The sequence below is a fragment of the Myotis lucifugus genome, unplaced genomic scaffold, assembly GCF_000147115.1.
Source record: "Myotis lucifugus unplaced genomic scaffold, Myoluc2.0 scaffold_42, whole genome shotgun sequence".
NCBI classification, from domain to species: Eukaryota; Metazoa; Chordata; class Mammalia; order Chiroptera; family Vespertilionidae; genus Myotis; species Myotis lucifugus.
The window spans coordinates 2673852-2692070 of record NW_005871090.1 but is presented as its reverse complement, the minus strand read 5'-3'; the positions used below and the strand labels follow the sequence as shown (position 1 = coordinate 2692070).

The following is an 18219-nucleotide window of genomic DNA, read 5'->3' as shown; positions in this document are numbered from 1 at the left end:
AAAGTCCATCTCCCTCTTCCCTTCATGACACTCTGAGAGCTAACACTTAGTCTCTCCCTACCTTCCTGTACCTGGAAGAAGCTCATGGACCATCTAAGGCAGTGGTTCTCAACCTTCTGGCCCTTTAAATACAGTTCTTCATGTTGTGACTCAACCGTAAAATTATTTTCGTTGCTACTTCTTAACTGTAATGTTGCTACTGTTATGAATCGTGATGTAAATATCTGATATGCAGGATGGTCTTAGGCGACCCCTGTGAAAGGGTCATTCGACCGCCAAAGGGGTCATGACCCACAGGTTGAGAACCGCTGAGGGCTTCCTAAGGGTGTTGCCTTTAATGATGATGCAGAAACACAGAAGGGGGAGGCTGCTTCCTACCCACTTCCAGCATCTTTCCCTGCCGCACTAGGGCCTGCTTTTCGGAGTGACACTGTATAAGCATGCTCTGTGAGAATGGGAGCCATGTAAATGACAAATGTAATAGAAGTGAAGGCTCCAGGTTGAGGAGCTGGAGCCGGGGGGTGAGATGTGGTCTGATGAGGAGATACAGCTGTGCCTGGGGGTTTGGAGCCAAGAAGAAACACTTGTTAGCCAAACAAACTAGTTATACAGGAAGGAGACCTGCTAGAAGGGTATGTGGGCAGTTTATCCTGCATGAGAGAGATTCCTCCTCCTCTCCCCTATAAAAATCTTCAGTGAAATCTTCATGTTCACTGATGCCTTTGGTAGCAAGTAGATCCTCTGTGGGTAACTTTAAGTGGCACTGAATGCAGGGTCCAGGTTCAGAAGGAACACAGTGTCTACTGGAGGCACCTCCAACACTCAGGTGAAATGCTGTGGCTTCCTGATGCCAAAAATGACGCCAATGCCACACCCCTCTTTGCCATGTGACTTTGCAGCGCTTCTCAGTAAATGGGCCCGGTTTCATTCCTCACCCCTTGCATCTGGGTGGCTTATGACTTGTTTTGGCCAATAGACTACAGCATAAGTGAGGGCGTGCAAGTTCTGAGCCCAAACCCCAAGAAGTCTTGCACGTTTCCTCCTGTGGCAGGTAATTTTCTTGTGCCTTGACCATCACCATGAAACCGTGCCTCATCTAGGATGAGAGACAATCAGAGCAAAGTCACCCAACCCCCACACGTGAGTGAGCCTGGTCAGGTCCACAAGGCTGGCAAGACAAGCTCCAGCTGTTCCTAGATGTGGGAGCTTAAATGTATTGCTGGGTGCTACTGAGGTTTTATGTGTTTGTTACATGGTATTTGGGCAACCGAGGACTGTCACAAATGTATTTCATTCTGGGGGTCAGGTCTGAGGTAAGAAGAAAGAACAGGGAGTGGGGGCTATGAATAGGCTGGGCAGGAGGCTCCATCAAGACCAGTGGGCAGAAATTTCAGCCAGCGTTTGGAGGCTAAAAGAGGAGCCCCTGAAGGTCTATTGGACATGGTCAGCGCATATCTGAAGGAAGTAGAAGGGTTAGAGACAGGGCTCGGAATCAGTCCCAAATATGGGCAGGCACTGAGACCAGCTGATAGTGATTGGGACTTAAACATAGTCAAGCAGACTAGAGTTGGGAAGAGGACACTGCTGTAAGGACTGCATATATGGGCTTTTGAGGTGCAGATGGAGGACCGGGGTGTAGGGAGACTGACAAGGGCGAAATCCACAAGCAGAGGTCACATCAATAAGTTAGGGAGTCAAGGCTGGGTCTTCAGATACCCCTGGTTTATTTCATCCACTAATGCAGACTGTGGTTTTGTCCAGGGCTCATGGGTTCAGGGCACAAGCCCCAGACTGATAGCTGAGAGTGTGGAGCACCAGGGCCCACAACCAGGTGCTGAAGCTAGGTGTTCCCATGGTGTGAGTAAAGGCTCCAGGAGGTTTGCCTACACCAGCGGTTCTCAACCTTTCATGTGCCTCAGAATCCCCAGGTACCCACTCTGGGCTTCATATAAAAGTGACTGCCCCTGAGTGAAGTTCTCTGGGGGGTGAGGCTCCTGAAAGCTTAGTTTGCAAAACAGAGCATCCAGAACACGGGACCAGAAATGAACTTCCAAGAAACCAGGGCCTTTGTCAAATGAGGCCCCAACGCTGGCTCAGGACAAGGTGAGCCTGCAGATAAAGGACATTTGTGGGGAGGGCAACAGAAGGGAGGTGAAGTGCCACCAAGAGTGGGGACACATGGACTCAGAGTCACCAGTACCTCTGGCATACCTGTCTGCTTAGATAGAAACAACTGTCCATTTAATATTCACATCACTCCTAATAAGGTCCAAACCTGCTTTTCAGCCACAGACCGATTTTAATCCCAAACTATTTTGAGAAGGGTTTATATACAAAATTGTCTAAGACTCGGGCCAAGAAAAAGGAGCCTATTCAACGCTAGCAGAATTAGAGCTCGTAAAGGGGTCATTCTTTTACCTGCAAAATAGACTCTTCTTAGAAATGTCTTCAAAAGGTTTCTCAAAAACTCGTTATGTGCTCTCACAGTCAGCTTTTACAGAGCAATTTTCTGAGAAAAATCTAGGTAATATCCTAGCACAGAAGGCATCTGATATCCAGAATCCATCTACTTCATGTCTCTTATTAACATGACAGCACTGAAATACTTCTTAGGAATTCAGTTAAAATATAGGAATTCCCCAACAACACAGCTCTGTAGTTTTATATACTCCCTAGCTATTTAAAGGGACAGCAACAAAGCTACTCTTTTTAATTGTGTGCATTGACAATTTGTTAAAATTGTGTGCGAGATAAGAGTAAACTGGTTTTCATAAGTGCATATATGAGGAAAGTGCATGGTGGCCTTTTATATCATTTCACGTAACACTTACATGGCACTTTCTGTTTGCCAGGTACTGTTATAAGTGCTTTAGAAATGCTAATTTATTGAATTGTCAGAATAAGCCTGTGAGAAAGGCACAACTACTACTATTGTCTCTCTTGAGAGAACGGGCTCAGAGAGATTAAGTAACTTGACCAACATCACACATAGCTAGAGCTGACCTTCAAATCCACACTTCTCACTCCAGTCTGTTATTAACCAGTCCGCTATGTCAACGCTCTTGTTTTTCCTTCTTCCTAAAAGAATCTTAAAATCAAGGCTGGGTACTTAGAAACCAATTACCTACAGAAGATGGTAGAGTAAAAATGTATTTTTCCCTCATAAATGTAAGGAAGAGGTTTCACTCAAACCTGAGGAAGCCCCTTCTTAACTGGGTGTGACAGCCATGCAGCCTGGGTATTTCCCCTAATTTCTAGAATTTTCATTCTTCTCTCTTCCCTCCATTCCCTGGCCCCTTTGGTCTTCGTCTGTGTTACTCACTGCCCTAACCTTTCCTCCTGCCTCAAGACTGATCCAGTCTATTCTCAGAGTTCAAGAAAAATGTTTCTAAACCAGGAAACTGTCGTCTCATCTATCTAAAATCTCTTCAAAGTCACCGTTTTATCCTGTGGATAAAAGCCAGATAATTTAGCCTAACAGATGAAGCGCTTCATGTTCCTACCCAGTTCATTATCTTGCTCCATACCTGGCACACAGTAGTTAGCCTTGTTCTTCCTCATGTACCCTTGACTTGAGCCATATTGAGCTGAGCTGTTTGCCATTTTATCCGTCCAGCTGCTTGCCTTCTGAAATTCCCTTCATCCCTACCCCCTCCCTCCAACTGAAATAACCAGTCTTCACTAGATAATTCTAATGCATCCTTCAAAACCCAGTCATTTTTCTTCTACCCAAGAACTGATCTAGTTGCCTCTTTTCTGTGTTCATGTAATAGCAAAGGCATTTTTCTGTACTGCCCCTTAGCAGTACAGGCTCCTCCCCCCCCACCCCCACCCCACCCCATTGAGACCCCAGGATTACGCAAAGTGTGATCTGCAAATGGCATCATCAGCATCATGTGGAAGCTCATTGGATATGTAACTTCTCAGGTCCCACACTGTTGGGGTCCAACCCCAACGGGTCCAGGGATCCCCAAAGGTGTGGACGGAGTCGGCGAAGAATGAATGACATGGAAACTGGGTTCAGTTCATCAGCATAGCGAGGTTCTCCCTCCAGGATCTCCAGCGAAGTTCTGGTCAGGATCTCCAACCAAGTTCTGGTGCCATGTTCTCTCACTAGGTTCTCCAGCCAGGTTCAGTCACCAGGTTCTTTAGCCAGGTTCTATCCAGGTTCTTTTGCCATGTTCTGTCTAGGTTCTCCAGTGAAGTTCTGTAGCCAGGTTCTGTCCAGGATCTTTTGCCATGTTCTCTGGCTAGGTTCTGGTTAGGATCTGATCAAGTTCTGGTTAGGATCTCTAGCCAGGTTCTGTGTCCATGTTCTCTTGCTTGGTTCTCCAGGTTCTCTAGTCAGGCTCTGTCACCAGGTTCAGCCAGGTTCTATCCAGGTTCTCTTGCCATGTCTTCTTGCTATGATCTCTAGCCAGGATCTGATGATGATGTGATGAGGATCTGATGAGGATGTGATGAGAATCTGATGATCTGATGAGGATGTGATGATTATTGTCTTGTTACATCCGTATTTATACCAGCCGATTTTAATCCTGTCAATTTCTATTACAAAGGTTAGGGTGTTTCTTATCTCCATTCCAGGGAGTAAAGATTATGTAGCTTAAGCGTGATTGTTCTTATTTAAAGTGATTAACTACCCGCCTGGCACTTAGTTAAGGGGTTTTATCTCCTCCCTAACTTCAGGGGAAAATCCCTACCTGGGGAAACAACCTTTCTCGGAGAGGTGACTTTGGTTAAAACACATAGCGCTAAGGGGAGCAAACGTATTAAGAACAGTATGCTATATACGCCAGGTCCCTTGAAACATGCTGTGCAGACGTTTCTTCTCTGCAGCGACTGTGTCAAGCAGCAAGGATGGACCGGCTCCCGGCACCACACAAATCAGAATCCTGAGTGCTAAGAGCAGAGCAGCACTGCACTGGACCATAAGCTTCTAAAAGCACACAGCACGTCTTTCTGACTGGTCTCTGGCTCGCTAGCACCTCTCTGTCTACCTGGGATAAAGCACAGGATCAATGAATAAACATTGGGTAAATCTTTTGAGTGATTCAGTAGAGCATATGTTGTTGTTTTTTCATTTTCCTTCCTGGGGAGGCTAAATTATCCAGTAAACACTAAATATTCTTTAGTCCATTAATACCTCCAAATATTCTCAGAACTGGATTTTTTCTTTAATTTTAAATTGGTTGAGACTCAAGTATACTCTTTGTTTCAGCACTGTTATAAGGAGTACTGCAATAATTTAAAGTTTAGAGGTGGTTAAGACAAGCACAAAAATGAAAATTCCGTAAGATGCACAGAATGTCTCTCAAAAGTACATTTTTATGTATTCTACTGTAGAGCAGAAAGTGATGGCCTCTGCTTCAGGCTTTCAAAGATTATTTGCAGTTTCTTTAAATAGCCATTTTCTTTCGACTATATCTTGAGTATAGTAGTTTAGGGAGGAAAATGCAAATTGCACAGCCACAGTAAAGACTGCTACATATCAAACTATTATCTCATAGACTTCACAAAAGCCTGTATGCTATATGCTGCTCATAAATATCTTCTGCAGCACTTCAAGTTAGAATTAACAAGGCCATTAGTATGACTTATTTGACAAATATTCAGGTATAATTCCACTCCTCTAAAAGAAATTGATGTAAAAGAGATAGTCTATCAAATATAAACTATTCACCAAAGTCATAAAAACAAAAAGCATGCTTTAATTTTGAAATATTTTTATGTAGCCTTGTTACATGAAGTAAACAAGGACATCATCCTTGAAGTCTAACACAGCCCCTCCTCCATACCACTGTGACTGGTTACTACCAAGAGCAGCTTAAAGAGAAGTCAGTAGGAATAAACTAATGTTTAAGTACTAGTAGTTTAATAGGAAACTTATCCTGTACATAAAGTACAGATTTGACAAAGTAAAGAGTGGGTGTTGTGTTTTTAACTATGTATCTTGAGGTTGGAAATTTTTTTAGATGGTAGAATATAAAATGGCAGCATCTGCTATGAAACTGCTCTCCAATGGACACTTAATAGGCAAACAGAAAACAATTATAAAGATAGCTAGGGTCTGTATAAGTAAAAATTACAACTCTTCCCAGCACCCTCCCTCAAAGTTCAGAAGAGGCAAAAGAGGTGAGATGCCAAGTTGGGGAAATGCACCCAAAGATTCTTCAGAGGCGGATCTACAGCTGCTGGTGTCTTATACTGCTTGGTGTGTGTGTGCAAGTCAACCATTATCATCATCTCTTCCGCACAGATATTTTCATCTCAATTACCTGACAATGTCTTGGTTGAGATGCTCTTTTCAATAGTGCTTATATTGGTTATGGTTCAATAAACTAGGAAATTCTATTTTTGAAAATTTGCCCTAGTTTTAGTTTTATGGGATGATATATTCTAAAAAGTGGAAGAGAATAGGAAGTGTTAGCACAGGGAGTAGCTGGTCAATAAATATAAATGGCTCAGAAAAAAAGGTTGAAATGTAAGAATTAGAAATCAAAAGTGTAGTCATCTACTGAAGCATTTCAAAGGCAGGCAAAGCCCTACTCTACCACTCATGATAACCGCAGGTTTTCAGGGCCACTTGCTCTTATTTTGGCCTCTAAGTTTCATACTATTTAGTTCACCAGGGATGTTTTCCTCCTTTCTGTCTCCCCACCCGCCTCCCCATGTAAGCCATGACTTTTGTAGGCTTGCCATAGAGTTAACTGAGTGCCAACAATAGAGGAAGATAATTTCCAACTGTTTTGGGATTTGGAAAACAAACATCTGTGGATTAAGTTTAAATAGCAATAGAGAAGAGAGAATGGCTAAGACTTTCTTGGATTAAAGATCTTTGCAATTCAGGCTGTATCTGTAATTAAGCTGATGAGAATGTGTACATCCAGTTCCCTTATTCTTGGAAATGATCCCAAAAGTCTTTTGAGCAGGTATGCTGTAGAAACTGAAGTGGTTAGCAAATATACAAGGTTTCACAATACATTCTAGTATGAAAGCAACACAGAAATAATATATGTACCTGTGTATATACTTATGTATAAATGTGTGCATATTAATGTACTTGGTATGGGGAAATATAAAACTAATTGAGCACATAAAATTATATTCAAAATTCTCATATGACTTTTTAAACAAATTCCTAGACTTAAACTATTATAACCCGGCAGCAACAAGCAGCACTGGTCACATCCAAAGCTGTAATGCAGTATTACCCCCTTAGTACAGTCAGATTCACAGACATTTGAGCAAATATAGTATCAGAATGCCAGCCAATCCCAAATTCCATCAGGGGAATATAAGTGTATCCCATTGGCTCCCTCTCATTAACTTACGAGTCAGGCTTGGAACAATGCAAATGATTAACATATGCATTGTTCTCTTATGCTTTAGCTTCCAATTTTTATTTCTTTAGGGTTCAGAGATATTTTAGCAAACAAATGCTCCTGACAAACTACCTCTGTACAATGTAGTGGCACCAAGAGCGCCAGCATGAAATATTTTACTATTTCAAGGGACCTGCAAAAATGCTAAGGAAAACCAATCTATGAATCAGTTTTATTTTTATTTGCATTTAACATGATTATACACATTCATGTGTCTAACAAGATCTGCACTGTTACATTAAAAATACAGTACAATAACATTCAACATGAGGTACTTCATATTTATATATTTTCCTTCATAAATAATGCTGTAAGCTACTAAATTCAAGCACTCTGATGCCCAAATGGCTAGGGACTTGAATTAGTCGAGCTTATTTCAACACTTAAAAAACAAAAAAGACAGTTCAGTGCAATAATTATATAGAAATGAGACCGTTTACTTAAATACTATATTAAGATATGCTTAAAGAATGTTACATTAGAGCTGCTAGCCTAGTTCCCCATTATCCCCAGTATGAATAACAGCAAAGACTGCCAGATACATTGGAAAAAGCATTTACAGAATATTTTAATAAAATTGTGTTTATACACTAGAGTTGCCTGCCTTGTCAGAACAATAGTTTCTACTTTTAAAAGCTACAAAATTTAAGATTAACAAAGAAAATAAAGCAAGCACATTAGCCTTCATTCCATGTTGCTCAAAATGCAGAAGGGAGACTAGGATTTAAAATTTCTTATTCTGAATACAATTTTTAAATTTAACCCACAGCTCTCGTCACCAGCCAATCAGGTGTAAGTGTGTCTTTTCTTTAGGTAACAGTAACGATCATACAATTAGGTTCTTCTGCACTCAGTGTACAGGATCTCATGGGGCGTTCACATGGAGGGCAGCTAGCTAACAGGAGCATGGACAGTGAGTGTTATGGAATGAACAATCTTCACCCTAAGGTTGTCACACCCACCTCATAATCTGATATGATGAACTTAGTAATAAACAAAGTTTCTTCTCCTCTGGCTTAAAAATGAGTGCCTTGTTATCAGGTATATAGTCTACCAATTTGCACGGTAGCTATGAATTCCTGAAATGTTTAATCATAATTTAAAAACAAAATCATTTGTACAAGTATTTTTTAAATTGAAAATGTATGTTTATTTCATAGATACTTTGCCAACACTACTATCTGTTATTTCTCTAATAAGAAATAATTGTTAGATAGTTTTGGAAAGTTGTCCTGGGAGTACTCATTTATAATCACCAGTAACAGCTTTTGATCATCTATGCTAACAGACATAGGTAATGGCAAAGACAATTAAAACATTTCCCATAATCCAGTGTTTTCCTCCATCAGGAAAGCTGGCCAAAAGCAGCAAGCCCTTGTCTACAGGGGGAGAAGCGGCCCAGAAACACAGTGAATTTGGTAAGGGCAGTCACTGACTGGGGCCTTGCTGGGGCCAGGAGGGGGAACATTTCTGTCCCACCTCTCACTGGCCAGGCAGGGAGGAGACAATTCCTGAGTCGGCAAACAACCTGCATGCACATGGGTGCCCACGCACACACACCCACCCCAGGACTAACCCCTGGCTCCAGACAAGCCAGCTTCAGGCTTGCAGAGCAGGAGAAGGAGGTGGCCAGGGACCACACTCTGGGTGGCAAGGGAAGCCATCTCAGGATCACACTGAGCAGAAAAGCTGCCCAGAAACACATAGATACTTCAACTGGAAGTGAACACACTGGACACTACCAGGGTCACGGGCACTCAACCATTATAAGCCATCACTGAAGGAGAATTTTTTGATGAGCTTTTCCCTCCTTTGTTTACATTACCCAGGGACAAATAAGAGAGCTGGATGTGATGATGATGCAGTGACTATTAGGCCTGATCAGGTGCATCGCTCCAGACCATTTTTTTAAAACCCTGCAGGAATATATTGGCACTTTAGGATGGCCAGAGGCCAGATTCTAGCAGTCCAGGAACAAGACAGAATTATAATTCACTAAGAAGACAGCATGTGGTCAAAGTAAAACGGGGAAAGTATATTTCAGATTTTAAAAAATCAATGAATAAAGGTATCATTATAGTAACATGTGGTGCTACAAAACTAATTGTTTTTCATTCATCTAAAGAATTGTTTGGTCCTCTTTTCATAAAAAAGGGAATAGGAATATATACAGTACGACTTGGAAAACAAGGAAATGGTGGGGATCAGAAGCTAAGTGGGGAGAAAAGTGTTTGACTTTTTCAAACTGTGCATTTTATTGTGCCATCAATTAATCCATTTGTAGTATGGGACTTTTTTAGGTTTCCTTTCTAAAATGTTTTAGTTTAAAATAAATAGGCCTGCAACTTTTTTCTAATGACAAAACTTTATAATTTAGTTACTTCTAAAAAAGTGTCTATACTGCAATACTTTGTCTTCTAATCTATAGAGAAAATCTGCTTGTGGCAGAAATCATGGTCTAAACAATCATCCAAATTCTTATTTTCACACCCTACACTGACACTTTGCAGTGTTTAATATGTATCAATCTTATGAGTGTAGGATTTAAGAAAAAGCCATTCCCAGAAGTAAAATATTTAAAAGGAAAATAAAATAAGAGCTAAACATGATTACTGTCTACTTTCTAAATGATTACTTATTATGAAACAAAACTTCTTTCAAAATTGTACACTGAGGTTTATCTGTTTCTTTTTTTGGGGGGAAGGGGCGGCGGCGGGTGTTCTGTTTAAAAATAACTCTTGTTATTATTATTTTAGACTATTTACTTCTATTTGTCAAAATAAAGCCCTGAAGGAAATCTGAGGTGATTAAAAAATTTTCTTAATAGGGACAACACTGGGAGGTCAATGGGGCAGTTGGAAAAGAGCACACATTCTCCCCAGCTGCACAGACAAAAGCAATTCTAAAAACCACAAAGCCCTAATAAGAACTTGGCTCTTTGAAGCATAGAGTAAAAGCCGAATGCTGCATTTTTGCCTGTACATAATTAAAAGGTTGAAAGAAATTAGAAACTGCCTACAGCTTCATTCATTACAAATTACCTGCGCAGACCATATATCTGCAGATGAGCTAAGCATCAAGCAAGTAGGAACCAGATGTGCACCTCAGAGCCCACTCTGCTTCAGGAAGTGTTTTCAAGCATAGAATATAAGTTCAGGAATCTGCCCTCCCTGTACCCCAGTGCCATTGGTGCTATCTGAGGAGCACTGAAACTGGACAGTCACTTTGCCACACTGAACCTCTGTCATGCCTTCCTGTCCGAAGTAGCTGAGTTCATTGCCGTCCAGTATCACGCTGGCTGTGTAGAAGGTGTCTGGCTCGATCTGCACCGGATACTCAAACCACACAGGGAAGGTATTGCTGGAGCCATCGGAGAAGTACTTGCTCAAGTTCTGCCCCAGGACCACGCCCTGCCGTTTGAGTTCGATCTTGGCACTGTACTCCGCAGAGCCACAGCTGGAGCCATACAGCCCAAAGCCCGCGATGAACACTCTCTTATCCACTGCGAACTGAATGCTGTCACAGCGGCCCCGATAGCGCCACTGGTTGCTCCGATAAGCGCAGGACTGGAAACGGTGACAGCGCTGGGGGACAAGGCCCTTGCGGGCTTTACTCACAAACTGCAGCTCGGGCTTCTTGGCCGCAGTGTACCAGAGGAAGATGTCATTGGTCTCATTGAGAGTTAGAACTCCGGACTGCGCAGCACCATTTGCAAAATCATCCAGAGCCATTGTAGGTATTCGGATCAAGTAAAGTGCCTTTCCGAGGACCTTGCGTTTATTTTCAATGCTCAGAGCTAGATCTTGCCGCTGGCATTCTACTTCAGCCCAGTTGAGAGCTGCCTCAAAAACGACGATTTCTTTGGCATTCAGAGTTTCCCTGCGGAGGATACTTTCCAGTGTCTGGAAGTCGATGTCGCAGAATCCCTCAGACTTAAGAGCTAGCTCAGCCTGGGCGTCGATCACCTCCCAGCAACGCTGGGTCAGGTCTGGCTCCTCGAACAAGCAGCTCTGGGAGAGAAGCACACAGGCGTTCTTGGCACTCAGGCTGGTCTCCAGGAAATTAACGCAGGCTCTGGCAAGGTGAGGGACAATGTACTTTTTGGCAGCATAAAGAGTAGCCAGCACCGTGTCAGCAGCCAAGTCAATTTCATCACAATAGATATATCTGAAAGAAAAAAGGACAAGCACGTAAATGGAATTTTCACAAAATGAGTGTGTCCAGCAAGAAAAGATGCAACTACTTTCAAGCAGGTTCAAAAAAAGTCATCTTAGGTGACAAAAAATGATTAGGGATTAAAAAAACATCTGAAATATGTCCTTAATTTAATAGCTCAACTCAGGTTACATATTAAAGACATTAACTTTGTGTTATCATTCTAGCCTCTATGCATTTAATAAAAAAATAAAAGATACTAGAATGGCATATCAGAGATAGTTAATATTAAAAAACTAGCAAAATTCTATTACATGTACTTTTTTTATATTTAATGAAAAAATAATTCCCCTGTGTTTTAGAAGCATTACATGTTTTACTTTAAATTTTTTCTGAACATACAGATGGAAACAAATGCTTTTAATACTATAATATTAGCAATGTTTCCATCTTGATACTTTTAATTATGACTTGGATTTCTCCTAAACACAAAATAAAACCTGAGATTAAATGAGATATTTTTCAAGTAGTTCCAAGTTCAATGGGTTATCAAATATGGACTTCAACACTCTTTTCTAGTTACCTTTACATAGAATCTAATGCAGGCTTTGTAATTGGCGTTATTTTTAAACTCTAAACCTTTTGTTTTCTCCCACACACTTTCCACCTTCAGAATTAAAGAATATATTTAATTAAAAGACAAAGTAAGAAAGCCTAAATATGCACTACTCCTGTGATTCTGTAATGCTTCGGGGGACACTGCAGTCTCCTACAATGGTATGTAAAGGCAGAAATCACATGCTTCTTTAAGATTGCTATGGTTCACCAAGTGAGTCAGAGAGAACTACATATGGGTGAAAAATACATGCTGATAAACTTCATGGTTAAATCTTTCTAGCTAAGGTACACATACAACGATGGCAATGGCAATAAGAAAAATGTCCACAATCACAAATGAAACCAGCATTTTTGATCCCAGAAAGCCCCTTCTCTTCTCTGATAGGCTAAGCCATCTACCACTGGCAAGACCTCCTGACAAAACCCCTGCAGCTTACAGATGTTGTAGCCGGAGAACCAGGACCTTGGGGAGGCTTCTGAAGCAGAGTCAGCACTCTGGCTCTTACCCTGAGCAGTCTTCCCTTTTCCTTGACAACCCATTGCGGGAATACTAGCTACTCACCCAACATGCAGACATGAGGAAAACCTGGCCTCCTCTGTCCTTGAAACAATGCGGTACTGATCAACTACAGCATGACAGCAAATGGCATCTTACTACGTCTCTGATTTTTACCACTTTACATGGACAGCCTGTCTAATTTTAAAAAACTACATCAAGATATATTCTAGGCAATCCATTTATGAGAAAAGATGCTTGTCAATTGACCAATCAAATTACTTAGGTGAAATGTAACTGTGATCCTCACTCATGTTTCCTAATTGTGTATATATCTGGAACGACACAACACTCTACTCCACTGTAGTGAAGTCAAAATGCCGAACCAGCAGCACTCCCCTCTGCAACAGATAATATACAAATGGCTTGAGTTGCGAAAATAAAGAGAATCTTGCAAGTAAAATTGGTTCCTGTACTTATATCTCTAAAAGATTACAAAGCAGTTAGTTAAAAAGTGGTAGATTAGTTTACATTTTGGTACTTCACATGCTCACTTGCCTTTAACTTTCCTACCTTCCACTGTAAAAGTTTAAGTCAGCAGCAATTAGATTTCATAATTATAATGCAAATAAATAATTAAATTCTTTTTAAGTTCTAGAATTGTAACAGTAAACTGCTTGGCCTGACTATCGTGTTCAAGCCTACGTTGTTCCCATGGCCTTTAGGTTAATGGCTTCTGCTTAGTCTTACATACAGACATGCTCATCATTAGAGGAATTCTGCTTGTGACTTTAGTTGTGCAAAAAAAGCTCCTTGCCATATACTGCCTCTCCCAAGGAGATGAAGTATGTACAAAAACAATATTTACCACAGATTTGCAGGAACCTAATCTTATGACAGACTCACATCAACTAGAGTCAACAAGACTAAGAACTAAGAAGTTTCACAATCTTTCTTGAACCCCTGCTGGTGCCCAGTTGCCTAAGTCATCAATCACCTCTTGCCTCTCCTATTTCCCTCTTCCGTAGAAATAAAAGAAGCCCGAATTCTGTACTTTCTTAAAATGGTTCTTTAGGATGTTAGCATCTTCTTGGCTTTCTGAATGAAGTCACTGTCTTTGCCCCAACTCCTTGTCACTTAACTCACTGGCTGTCATGCACTGAGCTTGGACTCGGTTACAAAATTAACTATACTACTTATTTTTTACTAGGTCAGCAGAGATATATAGTAACATTTTAAACATTTGTGGGATTATTGTCCAACTTGTTGACCCACTTGAATAATTTTTTTCAACAAACATTATTTATTCTAGTGAGCTGAAATTCCTACAGCAGCTGATAACTTTGAACTCCAATATACCTGGTGTGCTAAAGTACTTAACAAAGAATTATATAAATATGATTTAGAATAATTGAATTTTAGTAACATGGTAGGTTATCACTGCCTAGCACCAGTACATGTAAAGAAGTGGATTCTATTTACTTCATTAACATGGATTCTCAAAGACCCACCCATAAGATATAAAACTATTTTTAATTAATATATACCTTATAGCTTTATATTGCTATATTACCAATTAAAGTTATTCTGTATAAATATATAGAGAACTATAGAAAACTATTCATATCTCTCAAAAATTTCTCCTCTACTATCACATGCAAGCGCTTCTTATCCTTGAGAAAGGGTATCTGATTTTATGTTAAGAGTATACGTATGTGTATGTGCAAATATCAGATAATAAGTTTTCTATTTGCTGGGAGATAACAATAAGTCCTAAAAAACGGAGGAATCTCTTAACTGGTGGAGTTAAACAAGGTATATATTTCCAGAATTGTGAAGCAAAAATGTAATTCGCCTTTAAAGAGTTCTTCACACACAATGCTTTTAGAAAGGACATCCTCTATTAGATAATGCCTATGCCAGAAAGTTATTTTTTCTTAAATCAAATCACAAGCCACTTGCCCCCAAATCCCATGCTATGGTGTGATTATAAATGACTGCATCACTCCTCATTTTTCCAATGAAAGATGCAGTTTTCTCCAAAAACATTTACAAGGTAAGCAGCACCCTCTTTCTTCATCACTCTCCCTTTTCTGTTACACAGAATTTAAATTTAACTGTGAAACCAGCAGAGTACAAATACAGCATAAACAAACTCCCCAAACACACGAATGATGCTTACTTCAGCATAGCGAGAAAAGCAGCAGGTTCGACATCTGGTATACGGATTTCATCTTTGTCCTCAGCAAGTTCTCCGTAAAACATTGCATGGAACACAGAGCTCCCAACAGCTAAAACATACTGTGGAGAAAGGGAAATCTTATTTCATGCTCTAAATTGAAACATTTTCAGCAAATCAACCCAGAAAAACAACTCTAAGCAATCAGGTTTAGTGGACACGGAGCACCTCTACCTGCTCTTTTGTCAAAGCTGAGGTACAGTGTATCTTGCTGTGACAGTATAAGATAGATGTTCATGCAAATCAGTCTCTATGCTGCTAATTATCTCAAGGCTTTAACAGATTAATGCACAAGTTCCCTCATTACAAAATGAATACAAGAAAAGCTTATCTGACTGACTTCTAGGGGAAGAACAAACATATGACTTTCCTAACCTGTCACAACAAGTCCCCATGACTGGAGAGTAAAAGGGCATGTTTTTGTGCGCGCTATAAAGAAGGGTAAAAGGAACAAAGAAAAAAATTAAGCGTGGCCAAAGCCCTTTGGAGAGGCTGAGCTTTCATAGTGATGGGGTGAAACATGCACTGCCTGCCATCAGCAAGCTGCCCACCCCGAATTCCAGGCTGGCAGACAGGGTCCCTCTTTGTGAATCTCAGGACTAAACTGGTAATGCAGCTGTTGCTTACTTTGTGTCCTGGCAACCGCTGAGTCCCACCTGGTGGCCCAACCACAAAATGTACATCTGCCATCAAATCATTATTGAACATCACCGCATTTCTATAAACAGAAGCAATTCATTAATTCACACAGCCAGCGTTTTTAATACCCCCTCCCCAATGTACAAAACCCACAAAAGATTCACAAGCTAAGCAACAATTTAAAAAGTTCAGGGTAAAACTACAAATAAAGGTTCCAACTAAACAACTGTGTTTGTAATCATTGCAAGCACATGGGAAGTAACTGAAGTTAAAAAAAAAAAAGTTATCCAAACTTTTCATCAGACTAAGGATAAATAAAAGGTTTCTGTCTTCTGTGGCCCACAGACATACCCCTGTCACTTAAATGTTACAGCTTGCAAAAACGTTTTTATCTAAGAGGAAAACAGCTGTACTGTTTTGGAAAAGGCACAGGGCAGTTTTCCATTACCAATAAAGCTGCTGGGAAAAGAGGAAACAGAGATTTATGTTAAAATACAGTATGAGTTGTGCAAAAGCAGAAACTTCAACACAGGAAAACTTTTAAAGTAAATATGCTGGCCCGGCACTTACCTTTCCCTGATGGTAGGATAAAGACCCTGCCAATTCGGGGCCGGAATAAGGTTGTTGTTACTGAGGTTCTGCTGGTGGTACTGCTGGACAGTGGTGCTGCTGGAGTTGGCTGGCTTTTTGCGGGGAAATATATCAGCAGCCATCTTCTTCTTTTTAGTCTTCAAGGTAATTATTTCATAACAAACTGGAGGCAACTTGCTGCTGCTGCTGCTGCTGCTGCTGCCGCTGCTGCTGCCGCTGCTGCTACTGCTGGTATTTGTTTTCTTCGAGCTTTTCTTGGACCTGTTCTTTACCGTCTCTGGAAGCATCAAGAAGAAGGTGAGACATTTCATGTTCTTTTCCTTGTCATCTACCATGAGTACAGGATGTCTCTTTAGAGTTAGATATCCCAAGATGGTACAAACATCAAGGAAAAGAGGCTGGTATGAGCTAAGACGTTAACAGAAACCAACAAGCTGATATTTTGCTTCTTTTCTCAGCCAGGCAAGGTGACCTTTTCACTATGTTGAATAGTAACTGGCTTTAAGTTTTATCCAGTACTCGGTCTGTTAAATACATGCCCGTCATGATTCCTGTTTCTCTTACTTGCTCATAAAAATAACCTAGTTTCCTGGATCACCTGAAACTGCTACAGTGAGCGGAGATGACAGGCAGAGAGCCTCAGCACTTGTTTTCTGAATTAGGTTAGCAAGACGTGCTGGAGCCGTGCGAGTCTGTTCAGCCGGCTGAAGTTGTGTGGTGAATGGATCTGAGGAGAGTAGGTATTACAGCCCTGCAGATGGAGTCAGACAGCCAGTGCTCGGAGCCAATAGCTGAAGTCACCAATCATGATTGGACCAAGCAAAACAGTGACACCTATTGTAACGTGCACAGTTCTGGTATTAAAGGAACAGCAGTCGCATTCTCTTGTCTACTGTATTATTGCATATTTAAATAAGATAAGCAACCCATGAAATACATTTGAAAACAGGAAGAGTTTGTGCTCACAGATTTCTCTTTAGTAGATGTACATTTTTATTTCCCCAGTTAAACAGGATCAATTAACAAAGGGTAGGGACTCATGTCTACTCTATATCACTAGTAAAATCTTTATCCGGCAGCATTTAGTTTCAAATACTTCAAACGAAATTCTCTACTCTACCAGCTACGAAGAATTATTAACAGCAAAACTATACTAAACATACTTATCAGAGCTTAATGGAAAAAAAAATGTTATTTTTCTTTTTCCAGTCTCTGAATGTAAGTTAGAGTGCAAGAGAGAGAGAGAGAGAGAGAGAGAGAGAGAGAGAGAGAGAGAGAGATGAGGTCATGTATTCATTTTACCTCTCAGTGTTTTCTAGCTCCTATAATGATTTTTGACAGGAGTCCCAGATCACAACATACTGTTAATTATACTAAGATTATACCAGTAAGCTTAACAGCACTGAAGCACAGACAAATTCTAGATGCAAAAATAAGATTCAAGTGAGACAAATCTAAATCTAGTAATCAGTGTTTCAAGGTTGTAATTCACTACAGTGTGGTGATTGCAGAGGGGGAGGGAGGTGGGGGAGGTGGAAGAGAATATAGGGGGGATAGATGGTGATGGAAAAAAAAAAGAAAAAAAAGAAAATGACAATAAATGGAGGAAAGGGGTTATAATTCACTAAAAATATGTCAGATGGTGCCCTGTTTAGAATTTCAAAATGCAACTGAAATACTATGGCTACATTTAGCCTTGTCATAATTTTAAAGAATATAACCCACAACTTCTAACACAAAGCAAGTAATATGGCTATTCAACATGATAAATGTTCTGATGCCACCTGGTTAAAAATGTAAACAGGTTCTCTCTACTTTGAATCAGAAGCCTATAAACTACTATCTGTTTTTTATAGACAAGAATCCTCCAACAATGTCTAGCTTTAGTGGGGTAAGGAAAAACAAAAACACCTGCTATAGGTTCCACACATGCTTATTATTTCCCAAAGGGGGACTAATGAGGAGATTGAATCTCCCTCCTATCTATTTGTCCCCAATGCAGCAGCCATTTCTACCCCCCAAGTGAATGCACCCTTTATGGCCACAACCCTGCTGGCTGCACAACATTCATCTGAATAAGGAGTTCAGGACAGAGT

General features: G+C 40.6%; 1 protein-coding gene across 3 annotated transcripts in view; it reads right to left on the bottom strand.

Annotated features, from left to right (window-relative positions):
* Nucleotides 1–7545: 7545 nt before the first annotated feature.
* Nucleotides 7546–18219, bottom strand: part of BTBD3 (BTB domain containing 3) — a 37616-nt gene continuing 26942 nt past the window's right edge. Inside the window, exons 2-5 of one of the 3 annotated variants that reach the window (XM_006087961.3) lie at nt 16103–16400; nt 15521–15611; nt 14837–14955; nt 7546–11552 (exon numbers count right to left, since the gene is read on the bottom strand). In XM_006087961.3, the coding sequence (XP_006088023.1) occupies nt 10520–11552; nt 14837–14955; nt 15521–15611; nt 16103–16245 (1386 nt within the window). In that variant the 5' untranslated portion in view covers nt 16246–16400 and the 3' untranslated portion in view covers nt 7546–10519. Of the gene's footprint in view, nt 11553–14836; nt 14956–15520; nt 15612–16102; nt 16986–18219 lie in introns of those variants that run through there. The other 2 variants (XM_006087960.3, XM_023753188.1) reach the window with 2 other exon arrangements.